A 15,958-nucleotide genomic window follows, 5' to 3' on the forward strand; every position below is an offset into this window, starting at 1 on the left:
ATGAGTTCCTAGGGCTCACTGTAGAAACAATGTGGGTGTCCAGGGTTGAATGGCGGAGATCAATGTGGAGGCTTTGTAGGGGCCCAGGGCTCTTCTGGGGGGTTTCCTGGGGGTCTTCGGCTCATTAATGAGACACTGTGGGGATCTGGGGCTCACTGTTTGGCTGCCCAGGAGTCAGGGGGTGACTGTCAGAGGGGATCCTGGCTTTTCCCAAGGTAGGACCCCCAGACCCCTGGACCACCCCATCCCCGAGGCGGCCCCTGGACACCTCCACCTGTGGCGGTGACGATGGCGATGCTGTCAATGGTGACAGTGGCCCCGGTGGGGCCCCCTCCTTTTCCCGGCGAGGCGTGGCGGCGGGGCGGGACGGACGGGCCGGGACGGAGCCTCCCTACGGCTGGGGAACGCCGGAACGCCGCCACTGCCGCCGCTCACCTGCGCAGGGCGGCCGGGCTGGCCGCGGCCCCTCGGCACCATGCAGGAGACTAACTCAGCCTTCCTGCTGTCGGCCCTGCAGCCCGAGGCCGGCGTCTGCTCGCTGGCCTTGCCCTCGGACCGGCAGCTGGACGAGCGTGGCCGGGAGGCGGCCGAGGCCCAGCGGCTGCGCAGCGCCCGCGTCCAGGAGCAGGTCCGCATCCGCATGATGCTGCGGGGACAGGCGCCCGCCCGCCCCGAGGACCTCGCCGACGGCACCAGAGGTGGGAGACCCCCCGGGAGCCCCTGGGAACACGCGGTGGGAAATGGGGGGTGGGAGCCCCTCGGTCGGAACTGGGCTCTGGGTGCACCCTGCCTGCGGGCTGGGGGGTGCCCCCCACCCTGACCGAGTCCCCCCAGTGCCCCCGAGCATCCCCAGCGCCGGGACCGGGGGTAGCTCAGCCCCGGTGTGGGCTCGTTTTACCGCACTCGGGGTCCTGCCTCAGTTCCCCCAGCTGCCCTTGGAGGCCTTTGCGCTGCTGGGGTCCCACGCCCCGCTTTGGGCTGGCAGGGGGGAGGATTTTCCCGCCTTGGCAGAGCCCCCCCAGCCCTGAGCGGCGGCGCTGGCCGGGCTCCAGCTCCTCCATTTAACGTCTGCGCCGGCGGCCTCCGCCCTGCCGCCCCGCCCGACACCGCCGGGATCCCCCGGGCCCCGACCCCCGCGCTGGGGACCCCAGTGCTGGGACAGACCCCTCTGACACCCCGAGGGCTGCCCCAGGCGTGAGTCACGCTCCCAACACCGCCAGCACTGGCGGCGTCCCCGTCCCGTCCCGTCCCTGTCGTGTCCCGCCGGTGGCCCTGGGGCGGTGGCAGGGCAGATGGGCAGCGTGGGGTGCCGTGGGAGGCTCTGGGCTTCCAAGTGCCGTTCCCAGGGCGGGGGAGCCGGGACTGGCTATGGGGGATACCTGGGCTGCTGATCCAGCCTCGGCAGGGGGGCCCGGGCTGCGCCGCGGCGTCCCCGCCAAGGTGGCAATTAGTGCCCTCGCCGTCGGGGCACGGGCAGGGCGGGGAGGCCACCTCGGCTCCCCGTGGCCAGCGGGCAGGCGAAGGCGGCCTCCTCCCACCCCTATGTCCCCCCAACTCTGCTTGCGGTGCCGCGCTTCCCGCAGCAGATGCCCCTGGGATGAGCTGGGGCGATCTTTGATCTGCCGATCCCTTCCTGCCCTACCCGTGCTCACTCCGCCTCCTCTGTGGCTGTCCTGCAGGCGGTCAGTACAGCTCGACCCTGCGCTCCTCCTTCAGCTCCCGCTCCCAGAGCAATGGGGTGGACGCCAAGGCCTCGGTACGTACCACCGGGGCTCTGTCCCCTGCCCACAGCCTCGGCTGCGCTGAGGAGAGCTCTGTGCTCCCCTGCTGGAGGGATGGACTCCTAACTTTCCATTTTTTCCCGCTGCAGCTGTACCAGCCGCTGGCCAAGAAGGATTTCGGCACGCTGCGGGGCAGCGGCTGGTCCTCGCGCTCGGCCGTGGACCTGACCCCGCACAAGCGCATGGCCACCATCAGCAACGGGGGCCTGCCCAAGGGCCGCGCGTACGTGCCTGGCTACGCGGCCTCGCAGGCGGCCGCCACCTCGCCGCGGCCCAGCTCCTTCCACGAGCGCAACTTCCGCTGCCGCCAGAACCTGGACACGCTGTCGCTGCGCTCCCTGCGCCTGGCCGACGGGCCCGTCCCGCTCGCCGACGACCGCTACAGTGTCCTGTCGGAGCAGCTGGACGCTCCCGGGCACAGGCAGCTCTACAAGAGCCAGGCCGGGGGTGGCTTCGGCCGCTCCTTCGCCTTCGAGCGGCAGCTGAGCAGTGGCACGGCCTCCAAGGCCGCCTGCGACTGGCTGGACGGCGCCGAGGGCCCGCCGAGCCGCACCATCCGCGCGCCTGCCATGCGCACGCTGCAGCGCTTCCAGAGCAACAACCGCTCCCGGCTGAGCGCCGGCTCCTTCGGCACCATGCCCACGGGAGGCGGCGGCGCTTTCCTGGGGCTGGGGGAGCACAGCTCCCGCGCCCCCTCCGTGCGCAGCCTGGCCGAGTCCGGCCACCACCTCGGGGAGCCACGCGTCATGGAGATGTACAACGGGCACAGCACGCTGCTCGGGCACCACGCCGGAGGGTGAGGGCCGGGGCTGCTCCGGGGTGTCCTGGTCCTTGTCCCCATGGCGGGAGTGTGTCCCACCCTGCTGGAGGGGGGGTGAACCCCTCCAGCTCCCACTGGGCACAAGGGATGTTGGGAAGAGGGGTGGGATGGTGGGTGGAGCTTGGACCACCGCACAGGCTGACCTCCAAGTGTGTCCTGCCCCTGATCCTGGCTCCTCCATGGCCACATCCTGAGACATGGCAGGAGGATGATGCTCATCCCACTGGGAATGGAGTCCCATGCACAGAGTGCAGTGGGAAGGGGATGGATGAGTTGGTGGGGCTCTATGGACATGGGGGACACAGTGGGGTGCAGAGTTGAGGATCCTTTGGGATGCTCTGCTGGGACTCACCCAGCTGTGGTTCCAGGTTTGATGACATCGACCTGCCCTCGGCAGTGAAGTACCTGATCGCCAGTGACCCCAACCTGCAGGTGCTGGGCGCTGCCTACCTGCAGCACAAGTGCTACAGCGACAGCAGCGCCAAGAAGCAGGTGAGGCCCTGGAAGGGTGGAAGCAGGGGGTTTCCCAGTGGGAGCAGGAGTTTCCCAGCCCCTCTGACACGGCAGGCAGGTGCAGGGACTGGAGGGAGCCCTGAGAATGCAGCATGTCTGACCCCCGGGCTGTCCCCCAGGCCCGCAGCCTGCAGGCCATGCCCAAGCTGGTGAAGCTGTTCAACAGCCCGAACCAGGAGGTGCAGCGCCACGCCACCGGCGCCATGCGCAACCTCATCTACGACAACGCTGAGAACAAGCTGGCGCTGGTGGAGGAGAACGGCATCTACGAGCTGATGCGCACCCTGCGGGAGCCCGACGACGAGCTCCGCAAGAACGTCACAGGTGTGGGACAATGGTGGGGTGGGCAGGGGTCCTCCTCCCCCGGGAGTGGCTTCTATTCCTCTCATGTGAATGGAGCTCCACAGGGATGATCCCTTTGCTTGGTTGTCACCACCCCTGTGGGGAGGGGAGTTGGGGTGGATGTGCTCTCCAGCCGTTCCAGTACTGAGGGTCCCCCTCTGTGCAGGGATCCTGTGGAATCTGTCCTCCAGTGACAACCTGAAGGATCGCCTGGCCCGGGATACGCTGGAGCAGCTCACAGACCTGGTCCTGGTCCCTCTCTCTGGGCTGGGGGCCTCGGGTGTCATCCAGCAGAACCCCTCAGAGGCAGAGATCTTTTACAACTCCACAGGCTTCCTCAGGTATCTCCTCCAGCTCCTCCCACTGGGAGCGAAGTTTTGGAGGGAGGGAGAGACAGGAGCACTGTCTGCAGGGCTCGTTTTTGGGCTCGGGAAGGGGTGGCTATGGAGGATCCCCTTCTCTCCATGACAAAACCCTGTTCCCATGCAGGAACCTGAGCTCTGCCAGCCAGCAAACCCGGCAGAAGATGCGCGAGTGTCACGGGCTGGTGGACTCCATGATCCACTATGTGAACAGCTCCCTGGAGGTGGGGAAGTCGGAGGACAAGGTGAGCCCCTGAGCTGGCCCTAGAGGAGCTGAGGTGCTGCTCCCCCACCCCATTGTGCAAAGGCACATCTTGGTGTGATGCTGGGAGAACCAGCCCAGCTCCTGGAGTCCACCAGCTGGGCTTGCTGGGCACACCCAGCGTCATGACTCTGCTGTAGAGCCCCTGTGCCAGCGGGACACACCCTGCAGGTGGCCCAGGGATGACACCCTCGTGTCCCCTGTGCCCCCCAGAGCGTGGAGAATGCTGTCTGTGTCCTGCGCAACCTCTCCTACCGCTTGTACGACGAGATGCCCCCGTCCTCGCTGCAGCGCCTCGAGGGCCACCGCAGGAACGCCGGCGGCACAGTGACAGGGGAGCTGGTGGGCTGCTTCAGCCCCCAGAGCAAGAAAGCCCGGGAGGTCAGTGGGGGCACATCCTGGCCCTGTCACCGGGGTGGGGCTGGCACTGGGAAGTGCTGGCAGCAGAGGTGATGCCAGGGCGGAGGTGGACGCCAGCCTTAGCTGGTGGGTGGGACACACGGGTGAGCTCAGCAGAGGGTGAATCAGGTGTTTGGGGTGAATCAGGTGCTGAACCCCTGCTTTTCCATGCTATGGGGCATGGTGTAGCCATGGTGACCTGCCAGCTCCCTGCCCAGCAGTTCAGGCCAGGCAGGTTTGGAAAAGGCAACACTGGCAGTGAGGGACATGAGGAGGGGACATCCCTGGAGTCTAACAATGCCCCTGTCCCTCAGCACTACCTGAACGCGGACATCGTCACCTTCACGGAGGTCTCCAAGGACCCCAAGGGCATGGAGTGGCTCTGGAACCCTCAGATCGTGGGCATCTACAACCGGCTGCTGCAGCGCTGCGAGCTCAACAAGCACACGACAGAGGCAGCCTCGGGTGCCCTGCAGAACATCACGGCTGGGGACCGCAGGGTGAGCCCAGGGACACCAGGGTCCCACAGCCTGCCCACCATGGCCTGGGGACACCGGGGTCCCACAGCCTGCCCACAACAGCCCTGTGGGAGGGGGGCACCTGGGCAGGGCTCACCCTGACCTGTTCCCAGTGAGTGGGAGGAGGAGGAGCAGGGGGCTGGCGGGGTCTCCAAGGGGATTTTTGCCTTGCAGTGGGCAGGGGTGCTGAGCCGGCTGGCGCTGGAGCAGGAGCGCATCCTGAATCCCGTGCTGGACCGCGTCCGCACTGCCGACCACCACCAGCTGCGCTCCCTCACCGGCCTCATCCGCAACCTGTCCCGCCATGCCCGCAACAAGGACGACATGTGTGAGTGCTGGGGGTCAGCCGGGGCTGGGGGGTGCTTCCCAGGCTTTTCCTTTGCCTCCCGTTATCTCCAGGCACATCCCAACCCCATCCTGCCTGCTGCATCCCCACATGCAGCTGAGCCGGCAGGCTGCTCCATCCCCTGTTCCCAGACATGGCTCTGTCCCCTCTGGCTCTGGCCACCAGCCCTGATGTTCCCTTTGCCCACAGCCACCAAGGTGGTCAGCCACCTGATCGAGAAGCTGCCGGGGAGTGTCGGGGACAAGGCCCCGCCCGCCGATGTCATCGTGAACATCATCGCCGTGCTCAACAACCTGGTGGTGGAGAGCCCCATGGCCGCCCGCGACATCGTCTACTTCGACGGCCTCAGGAAGCTCTTCTTCATCAAGAAGCGGCGGGACAGGTGGGAGCTGCGTGTCCCAGCTCACACCCACCTCCTGTCCTGCTCTCCTCTCCCTCCCTGCTCGCACACAGTGGAAGAGGGTCACAAGTTTCCTTTCCCAAGCCTTGGTGTTGGGAGTCCCCACCCTAGCTCAGAGTGGCCTTGTGGCCACCTGCCAGCCTTTGTCACCCCCTAAGGACACCCCACCATCACCATAGCTGCCTTTTCCCATCAGGGAACCTCTCCCTATTCCTGCCTGTTATTGTGGGATCCAGCCATTCACCTCCTGCCTCTCCCCACCCTCACCAAGCCCCAAATCCCTCCAGACCCCTCTGGAGTGGTGTCCTTGAGCTGTCCCATGCTCAGTGGTCCCCAAAACATCATGGCATTCTGTCCCTTTCCCAGCTCGGACAACGAGAAGTCCTCCCGGGCCGCCGCCAGCCTCCTGGGAAACATGTGGCAGTACACCAAGCTCCACCGGGACTTCAAGATGGTACGTACCCATTCCAGAGCCTCCCGCTGCCAGTGGGGGGATCCCTAGGGAACTGAGGCCAGGGGGTTCATCCTGGAGAGCCTCACCACCCAAATGCTTCCCAGGATACGGTGGGGCTGGCTTTTCCCCAGGTGTGGGGCCATCCCAGAGCGTTGTCCCTGTGCTCTGGGTGGCGTGGGGACACTGTGGCCCATCAGTGCTGGAGCACAGTGGCTCCCTTTGCCTGATGGCCCTGTCTCCTTGCAGAAGGGCTACCGGAAGGAGGACTTCCTCAGCCTGTGAGGACGCTCTGGGAGCTGGAATGCCTCGCTGGGATGCTCCGTGCTGCCAGCCATGCCGTGGGGAGGCTGCTCGCCGCCAGACCCCCACTCTGTAGCCTAATCCCTACATCCCACACGCCTCCCCCCTCTGCTGGGTCCCCTGCCCTGGCTGAGGGACACTTGTCCTCCCTCCTGCCCAGCCTTAAACCCAGCAGCTGCTTTTGGCTCTGCTGTGGGGCCCCGGTTAGGAGGGGGCTGCCCCATGGCACCCCTTGGGGGCTCTCCCCACTCTCAGGCAGCTGTCTGCAAAACTTGGCTTGTCCTGGCTTGACAGGGGGCAGGAGCTGTAGGGAAGGCTCCTGCAGAGCGATTCTGGGGCAAGGGGGCTTCTGGGGATGCTTCATCCCAGCTGCCTGAGCTGCGGGGCCGGGGCTGTCCGTGCCCTGTGCCGGAGTGGGATGTGCTGCAGGTTACACTTTAGTTCTGCCCTGGCTGGGTGGGGATGGAGCTTTGCATGGCTTGGGGGCTTGGAGGGCTCTGAGGTGGCTTCCCACAGTTTATGGGGTGGCACAGCAGCTGCAGGGAGCTGGGAAGGGACGCTGTGACAGTGCTGCATTCCCCCTTTGCTGTGGAGGGTGGGCAGGGGGTCGTGTCTGATGGGGTTCTGTGCCCTCGCTGCAGGAAGCCTGGGAGAGCTTCAGGGCCCCATCTGTCACCCTGTGGGGACTGTCCCAGTGTGGCAGAGTGGCTCCTCACCAGCTGCTGCCAGGGCTGGGCCCTGCTGGCACAGCAGGATCCGGGCAGGGCCGTCCGGGTCGTGTTTGCTGAGCAGTGTCACCCTGTGGGTGGGGAGATGTCCCCGGTGTCCCCGTGCTGGGTGCAGACAGGTCCAGAGCTCTCTGTGCCACAGCTCATGGGAGGGGACACACAGCTGGGCTGGGGGTGGCTTTGGGCTGCCGGTGGGTTTGGGCTGGGGGAGCCCCCAGGCTTGGGGGGCACAGGGCACCCCGGGGGGACGATATAGAGTAGGTAGAGGGGTGGGAGGATGGGGGGAGCGGGCGGAGAGGCTGGAGCAGCCCCCACGGGGAGCAGCACCGGCACAGTCCAGGCTCGGGGCATGGGGTGTTTGGCTCTGCAGCTCTCTGTGTACAACCCCCCGCCCTGTGTACCCCTGAAATAAAGGCCTTGAGTGATGCCCACCTGCGCCTGCATTTGGATGGCATCTGGGAGAGGGGGGACAGTGTCCTGGTGACAGCAGTGCCATGGAGACACCAGCACAGGGTGAGGCTCTGTGCCTGGCATGGCTCCAAGTTAGTGTGACAGTGACACTGGCTGGGGAAGGACAGATCTAAGCACTGCCTGTAGTGGGGAATGCCCCTCCCTCTGTGTCACCTGTGTCCCTATCATGGACAGACGCAGTGGGTGCAGCAGCCTTTTATTGTCACGGGGGTTTCCATATGGGACAAAGGTGCTGCCACCACTCCTCTGTCGGGCACTCCCTGGGGCTGGGACACGTTGTTCCTCGGAGAGCATCACCCATCCCAGCACTGTCCATCGTGCAGGAAGAACATACCTGCCACCCACGGCAAGGGACACGGCCCAGCCACATGGGTGGCGCCCAGGGGTGGCACTGAGGTATTACAGGCAGGGTGCTCCTGGTGATGGTTTTCCAGTCCTCCACTCTGGAGCCAGCTCTTGCTTTCCCAGCACGGCCATGGCTCTGATCCCATCATAACTCCGGGCTCCTCAGCCCTGACCTGGTCCGTGTGTCCCCACCGGGCTGGGGGACACCTGTGGTCCTGCTCAGATGTCATCCTCTGTCACCAGGCAGTAGAAGTCCGTGCGGGCACCGTAGTTGCGCGACCCCAGGTCCGAGACGTCGATCTCGGAGCGCTGCCCATTCCTCAGCTGTGCCTCCTCCATCCCGCTGGAGCCTGGAGCCCTGAGAATGCCGGGCCCACCGAGGCGGGGGGGCGGGGGGCTGCCGAAGATGCGCCCTCGGAGGCCTGGCAGGAGCGGGGAGATGGGTTTAGCTGGAGGCGGAAGGGGCAGGACCCACCCTGCCGCCACAGGGGTGACATCCAGCGCACATCTGTCCCCTCGGGAGGAGCAGCGGGACACAGACCTGTGCCGAGGTCCCCGTCGGGGTCCAGGTCTCCCGCGCTGTCCAGGTAGCTGCTGTGCAGGATCAGCATGGGGTCCTTGTCCTCCTGCAGCTGGGTCTGCGGGTCCCCCACGCTCCTTCCCGCCGGGAAGGACACCTTGCGCGGCAGGGCCAGGCACAGCTCCTTCCAGAAGTCCGACGATGGGGTCTGCAGGGCCCGGAGGGGATGAGCCGGGCCGGGACCAGCGGAGCACGGCCCCGCGGGGTTCCTCGGGCCCGGCTCGCTCTCCCCGGCGCTGGGAGCTCAGCCAAGGTGAGGCCTGTGGCTGTGCTCCGGCGTGGCACCGTGCCCACGCACCACGGAGAAACCGGCCCGACCTGCTGGAACGCTCCCGGCTGCCAGGCTGGCCCCGAAATGGCCGGAGTGGCCCTGGGCCAAAGCTCCGCTCGGGGAGCTGAGCCTGGGGAGACCCTGGGGTGTCACGGGGTCCTGACCATGCGGGTTTGGGGCTGAGCTCCCAGATCTGGGGCTCTTCTGGTTGGTTTTTAACATGTCCTCCAAAAGGTAAGTGCCCCAACCCGCTCTTTAGCACTGGAGCTCAGAGCACAGCCCCAGAGGGCAGCAGGGAGGCTGACCCAAAATGGGGAGCTGGGAATAGAAGGTGGTGCTGGTGGGATGGGTCCTGCTCTGCTCTCACCATGGGACAGCCCCAAAGGGCAGCAGGGAGGCTGGCACTGGGGGTGCTGGGGAGGGAAAGGGGGCTCTGAGGGGTCAGGATTGGCCCTGTGGGGTGCTGGGGAGGGAAAGGGGGCTCTGAGGGGTCAGGATTGGCACTGTGGGGTGCTGGGGAGGGAAAGGGGGCTCTGAGGGGTCAGGATTGGCACTGTGGGGTGTTGGGATGGGAAAGGGGGCTCTGAGGGGTCAGGATCCTGCTCGGCACTCACCATGGAGCCGGCTCTCCACACCAGCAGGGTCACCGCGCTTCGGTGCTGCTTCAGCAGGGTGATGGCGGGGTGAGTGATCTCCCGGTACTGGCTCTCGAAGACGATGAAGATGGGTTTCCTGGAAAGCTCCAGCAGCCTCCAGAGCCCTTCCCTGCGAGACAAGTGGATGACAGGAGGGTGAGGGACCCGGCAGCCCCTCTCCCATCCTGTGGGAGCTGCCGTGCTCCTACCTGAAGCTGCTGTTGCACCACTCCTGCTCCAGGTACGCCACGGAGAGCACCACAATGAGGCGCCGGCACCGGCTGACATTCATGATGAGGTCAGCTGATGGTTCTGTGGGCAAAAAGGGTGTCAAAGCCCCCAGGTGCCTGTGCCACCCCCTCCCCAGCCCTGCCTGGTGCCTACCTGAGTTGGGCAGGATGTTCTGTTCATCCAGGAAGAGCTTGTAGCCGTGGCGGTTTTCCAGCTGCGGCTTCACGATGAAGTGGATGAACTTCCGATCATCGGGGGCATTGGCGTGGGAGACGTAGGCATCGTACAGCTTCCCATCTGCGGAGATCCACGGGGCAGGGATGACGTGGCAAGGGCTGTGTGAGCCCTCCCAGGCCGCAGGAGGCTGCTCCCAGTGGGAACACCTCTGGCTCACCGTTGATCTCCAGCTCTCCGTAGTGGTCCCGGTACCAGAGCAGCGCGTTCAGGCGGCACTGGACGTAGAGCACAGCCAGGAGCACCAGGAGCAGCAGGACCAGGAGGGCTGCCAGCACGGCTGGCACGTGCCCCACTGCCTCTGCCAGGACAGGGAAAGGCACGGTGAGCAGCTCACCTGGGTTTGGTGGGTTTGCACACCAATGTGGGAGAAGCAGCAGGGCCCCTATCACTCTCCTCAATCCCCCCCTGCACCTGGGCTCTCCGTGGAATGCCCCCTCCCTGTCACCAGCAGGTCCCTACCTGCTCGCCGCAGGGTGAAGGTGGCCGTGGCATTGCTGATCCAGCAGGCAAACACCCCAAAATCGGCATCCTGGGTGAGGTTGAGCTGCAGGACGCTGGCCAGGAGCTGCTCCGAGGAGTTTCGGCCAGACCTGACAGGAGGACATAGGGGATGCTGTGAGTCGAGCTGTGTGGTGACAGCCCCCAAAAGCAGATGGAGGGATGTCCCCATGGCAGGCTCCTTACCAGACAGTGTCCTGGCTGCTGCCCCTGCCCAGCCACTGCCCGTCCTTGCTCCAGGTGGGAATGGGCTGGCAGTGCTCGGTGCCCGCCCAGCGCACAGTGCAGTTCAGCTCGACCTGGCTGCCCAGCACCAGCTCCAGCGTCTCGTTGGCAGCCGGCACCAGGATTTCGGGGGGCACACTGCAAAGGTCTGGGGGCACAGAGGGGAGGGGGTTTGGATGGGAAAGCTGATCCAGCTCCCCCCAGGGCACACGACTGCTGTAGCCATCCCAGAAAAACAAGCTCTGCCTTGGGGGTCTGGCAGTGAGTGGCGTTCATGGCTGTTTAGCAACACGCTGAGCCGGTTTGGGGAGCTGGGAAGGACCCTCGGTGCCCTAAGAGGTGACACCAGAGCAGGACCCCCAGCTGAGCTTGCACGGGGATCCTTCCCAGCAGAGAACAGGGGAGAAGTGGGATTCCACCTACCTGCCATGGCGCGCTCAGATGACAGGCGCGGGCGCTGCCAGCATCTCCCGTGGGGGACAAAGTCCACCTGCCTGTGCCACAGGGCGGGCTGGGCCTGGGACACACCGGGAGCAGCTCCTGAGCGCTGGCACAGGGAGGGCCCGGCCACCCCCGTCGGGTGGGGGTGATTCCCACTGGGGGTGGCGGGTGCTGCTCTGCGGGGAAGGCAAAGCCACGTCCCACCCACAGCCTGGTGGCCACTGTGTCACCTGCCCTCCCCGCACTGCCTCCCAGCCTGGCTTTCCCAACCGTGAATTTATGTGTGGGAGGTGATTAATGACCAGCTAGTGGTTGCAGGATTTTAAATAAATGTGGCTTCAGCCCGAATCCAAAACCAAGGTGGGGAAATGAGCTTGGCCATGGGAAATCCCAGCTTTGGGGGGCTCGGTGGTGCCTCCTTCCCCTGCCAACCCCCTGCCTGGGCTGCAGAGCTGCCTCCAGCCTGACATGCCCTTGAACCTGCTAATTACCAGCAATGTGGTTTGTTTATGGAAACGCAGCTCCCACCTGGAGAGCTCCCCGGCGGGTTGGGAGCCTCGACGCATTGTTACCCCGTGGCTGTGCCCAGGGATTGGGGATTGGCACAGCGGCACAACATTCCAGGCAAGCAGGGAGCACAGGGATGGCACACAGGGACCCCCCCAGCTGGCATCACTGCTATGGCCCCATGGGAAGAGGCAGATACTGGGAGCAGAGCCTGGCAAGGCTGGGCTCTGTCCCCACACACCTGATGTGGGTGATGCTGGGGTTGGAGTGGGAGTCTCAGGGATGTCACAGGGCCCATGTTTCCATGGTAAACACCCGGAATCTGGGAATCAGGAGGGGTGAAAGCCTCTCCCAGGGCTCCTCTTTGCTGTGGAGCTTCAGCACTCCTGCCTGCACCCTGATTTTGGGTGGGAGCAGGGTTCGTCCCCCCATGTTTGTGGGTGTGGAGTGGGAAGGGGAGGTCTGTGCTCTGGCTTGGAGCAGGGATGCAGGCACGGTGCTTCCCTCTGGAGCAGCCTAGTGCCAGGCGTGGGGTGAAACCAGGGATCAAGGTACATGAGAGACGCCCAGTATGTGTTCAGCTTGACTGGCTGGGAGTGATTTATACCTAAAAGATTAACTGGGTTCCTCCATGGCCAGGGAAGGAAGAGGATGGGAAGGAGACAAGCCAGCCCACCTGGATTTCACATGGGGAAAGGGTGGGAGACGCTCATGAGGGTGGCATGGGGCTGTCTCTGCGTGGTGTGATGCTCCAGCTCTGCTCCTGCATGGGTCACTCCCAAACCATTTCCTCTGATGGTCGGAATAAGGAAGCTCCAACAAACTGCAGCCTGGCCAGGGGGTGTGGGGAGGCCCCAAAACCCCGGATGCCCTTGCTCCAGGAAAAGGACAGTGTTGGATGGCAGGGAATGGCCCTCGGGGCCGCCGAGGGCCAGGGAGGGCTAGGAGCACGGGCTAACGGGCAGCAGGGCTCCATTTCCCACATCCTGGCGTGGGGACACCCCGGATTCGAGGCAGAAGAGTGTGTGGACCTTGTGGGGTGGTGAATGATGGCTGGGCACGGCATTCCCAGGAGCCACAGCCATGGGGAAAGCGAGCAGGGCAGGGGAGCACCCTGGCCAGGGGGCTGTGGGGTGGGTGTGCCGAGGCAGGGAGCGGGATGGAGGGCCAGAACGGGAATACACAGGGAATGGGGTGAAGGTGAAAGCCTGCTGACCTCATCTGGGGCGGCTTCAGCACGGAAAGAAAAGCAGAACAGAGCTGCATTTACCTTTGGAGCTTCCCCAGCCGCAGGCTTCCTGCTCGTCGCCTCCCGCTTGAGCCGACCCGACCGGCCAGATCAGTGCTTGGAATTTCTCTCGTTTTTTTTTTTTTCCCCTTTCTGTTTTAGTAGTTTATCTATTCCTCCTCCCAGTTCAGCCCCTGCCCTGGCCGGCGCTCCCGCTGCCCCAATCCCCGGGCGCCAGGCCCTGGGAAGGGCTGGCTGTCCCTCCCTCCCGCTGCTCCACCTCCACCTGAACCTGCGGGAGGGAATTCGACAGCTCCGGCTGCAGGGGAGAGGGAAAGAGAAGAGAAAAACAGGAGGAGGGGGACAGCAACACACCCAGCAGGCGTCACAAGGCTTGGGGGCCAAGGAGGAGCCCCCGGTTTTCCAGGCTGGAAGAGCCCACGGAGGTGTCAGGGCGAGGAGAAACCTGCCATGAGCTGTGGGGGCTCCTGTTTGTTTCCTCCTCCTCCCTTTCCTTCTCTCCGTGCCTTTAGAGCCTTTTTGCCAGATGAAGCTGGTGCTGGAGGTGGTTGCTCCAGCTGGCACTGGCCGTGGGGAGCCGGATCCGGCCGTGGCCACTGTGGACAGCAGAAATTCCCTGTGCTAATTACCATGGAGGTGATTGGAGCCTCAGGCATGGATCATGGATGTGGTCGCAGCAGCACCAGCAGCCCCTGGACAAACACCAGCCTGAGCCAGAAAAACATCAACCAGCTCAACCAGCACATTATCTGAGGCCAAGAAGAGAAGAGGGCCATGAGTGCAGTGTATGTATTTTAATATATATATAAAATTATATTTAATAATACATAAATATACGTAGATGTATATTGAATAACTATGTATATATAAATAAACAGGTATAGGTCACAGGTAGGACTCTGGGCCTGTTCCCATGGAGAAATACCCAGACTCTGACTCCTCATTGTTTAGGATATAAGCTACCAGTGCTGTTGGCTTGGTGTGGGAGGGAAAGGGACAGATCCCTGTTGGCATCCCTGGGGAGAATCCCCTGCTCCTGGTCCCCACAGCCACTGGCTGTGTGTGTTTGGAGCAGCCTTTTTTGAGGGCTGCCCACTTCTCATGGACACTGTGATGCATCAGCTGGAAAATCCTGCATAAATCTGTTGGATTTGTGGGATGGTGAAGGATTGCATGGAAGAAGCCCAGGTCCTGGGGATGGCAGGGGTGTGGGGAGGCTTGGGAGCAAACAAGGAGCTGATAAGATCTTTCTTGTCCATCAGGGTTATCCCTGTGGTAGGGAAGTTACATGGAGGAGCAGATCCAGTTTTGGTCACGATGGTGCAAAACCAGGACAAGCCTGAGGGCTCAGCAAGCTCCTATGGGGTTGTTTGTGATTTTCCATGCTCTTGGGAGTGAAGTTTTGAGGCTGAGTTGACCCTGGTGCCTTCCCTGCAGTCCTGCCTGGGGTGTGTCACCTCCAGGGCACAGCCCCCCAGACTGACACCTTGCGAAGTGTCTGTGGCAGGACCCTTGTGGGACAGGGGCAGTGCCAGGGTGGTGTCCAGCCAGGCTGGGGTCACTGCTGGTGGGAAAGGAGGGGGCTGCCCCCCAGTCCTGCTTCTGGGGTCCCCTGTCAGAGCCCCTGAGCTGTGGCACCTGTCCAGTCCTGGGGTGTCACCCCATTCCTGCTGCAGACAAACTCGTTCTGTCTGGAGCAGGGGGCCAGCCAGTTGTGATGTCTCTAAAGAAAAAGGTGGGAGAGCCTTATCATTTGGGATTTGCTGTGTTTTTCCCATTTCCCCAGGTATTTCCATTATCCTGGCATGTTTACCAGGCTGTGTTCCCACTGTGCATGGCCAAACACTGGTGTCCCACCAGCCAGCTCCCAGAGTGGGCGCTGCAGCTGTGATTGTCCCCACCAAGACAAGGAAGGGTTATGGGGGATGATCGGGGGTGGCAGAGGAGGAAGGCAGGAGCAATACCAGGCAGTTTTCCACGTGGGTGCTGTATTTATTTACCGATGGCTGCTGGCTGCTGGGCCAGGAACAGCTCTCGGAACCCGGCTGAGCCCGAGATAACGACGGAGTTTTCCCGTGGAGCCGCGTCCATGGAGACAGCCGGGCGGAGCTGCAGCCGTGTGGGAGTCCTGACACGCGGGGAGGAGTTCGGGAAAGAGGGACTCGGGTGCCCCGGTGGTGCGAGAGTGAGGAAGGCAGCGGAAAAAGACGGCAAAGTGCAGCAAAAGGGCTGGAGAGGGAGGCTGGAACAAGGTAAGTGTTGTTTCCTGTGCTTAAGGAAGCGAGTGACAAGGACCCAGGTGATGTCCTGCAGCACAGCATCCTGGTGCTGCCCCTGGCTTTGTCCCTCTGTCCTAGCCACTCCCCGTGCCAGGGAGGCACATCCCAGCTCTCCACAGCATCCTTCATTCCCGAGTCAGAGAGCAGCCTGCTCCTGTGAAGCCACTGTCCTTGTCATCACTTCCCAGCTCAGTCCCAGATGGGGCATGTGGCACCGTGTCCTGGGGTTCATCCAGCGCCCCTGGCACTGCCAGGCTGGGAAAGGGGCTCGAGTCCGTGTTCTCCTTGGTGGGCGGTGGCTACACCTCGGTGGAGTATTCTGCCGTGCTGGGGAGAGAGGAGAGAGGCGTTGGGAAGGGAACTGTCTGAGCTGGGAGGTGTGGGAAAACACTCCCAGTAGGAAAAGGGCCTCTTCCCCAAAATAGATGGAGGAAGAATGACAGGCTGTTGGTGGGGAACCCCTGTTTGTGGGAAATCCCACAGTCAGTAGGAAGGCAGAGATGGAAAGCTGTGACAGTGTGGGGTTGGCTTGGTTGTGCACAGCCTGGCTTTTGGTAGTGTGGGGGCACAGAGGTGACTTCTGTGAGAAGCTGCTGGGAGCTCCCACCCTGTCTGGCAGAGCCAATCCCTGATGGCTCTGAGGATGGACATGCCACTGGCCAGGGCTGGGCCAGTTAGAGATCCAGATAACGTATTTAAGAAGAAAATCAAAACAAAAAAGGGGAACAGTTTTTTTGGCAAGCCAGAGAAGAGGAGGAGGCGAG

At 63.5% G+C, this 15,958-nt stretch overlaps 2 protein-coding genes across 3 annotated transcripts; one reads left to right on the forward strand and one right to left on the reverse strand.

Annotated features, from left to right (window-relative positions):
* Positions 1-173: 173 nt before the first annotated feature.
* On the forward strand, positions 174-7,454 carry PKP3 (plakophilin 3). Its single transcript, XM_064715301.1, has 13 exons — positions 174-698; positions 1,680-1,756; positions 1,871-2,577; positions 2,970-3,093; positions 3,234-3,438; positions 3,623-3,797; positions 3,946-4,063; positions 4,294-4,461; positions 4,794-4,979; positions 5,172-5,325; positions 5,533-5,725; positions 6,110-6,197; positions 6,444-7,454. The coding sequence occupies exons 1-13, from the start codon at positions 476-478 to the stop codon at positions 6,477-6,479; spliced, it is 2,454 nt and encodes an 817-aa protein (XP_064571371.1). The 5' UTR covers positions 174-475; the 3' UTR covers positions 6,480-7,454.
* A 21-nt stretch (positions 7,455-7,475) lies between these two features.
* On the reverse strand, positions 7,476-13,183 carry SIGIRR (single Ig and TIR domain containing). Of its 2 annotated transcripts, none has more exons than XM_064715302.1 (10): positions 12,937-13,183; positions 11,142-11,235; positions 10,680-10,866; positions 10,455-10,585; positions 10,153-10,293; positions 9,912-10,055; positions 9,737-9,839; positions 9,507-9,657; positions 8,583-8,769; positions 7,476-8,463 (listed from the first exon to the last, which is right to left on the reverse strand). In XM_064715302.1, exons 2-10 carry the CDS (start codon positions 11,146-11,148, stop codon positions 8,261-8,263), a joined length of 1,254 nt encoding a protein of 417 aa, XP_064571372.1. In that variant the 5' UTR covers positions 11,149-11,235; positions 12,937-13,183; the 3' UTR covers positions 7,476-8,260. The 2 variants fall into 2 exon arrangements, with proteins under 2 accessions (XP_064571372.1, XP_064571373.1); XM_064715303.1 differs by having other exon boundaries at positions 7,894-8,463; positions 11,142-11,335.
* Positions 13,184-15,958: the final 2,775 nt, after the last annotated feature.

Source organism: Zonotrichia leucophrys, chromosome 5 (genome assembly GCF_028769735.1).
Source record: "Zonotrichia leucophrys gambelii isolate GWCS_2022_RI chromosome 5, RI_Zleu_2.0, whole genome shotgun sequence".
Classification (NCBI taxonomy): Eukaryota; Metazoa; Chordata; class Aves; order Passeriformes; family Passerellidae; genus Zonotrichia; species Zonotrichia leucophrys.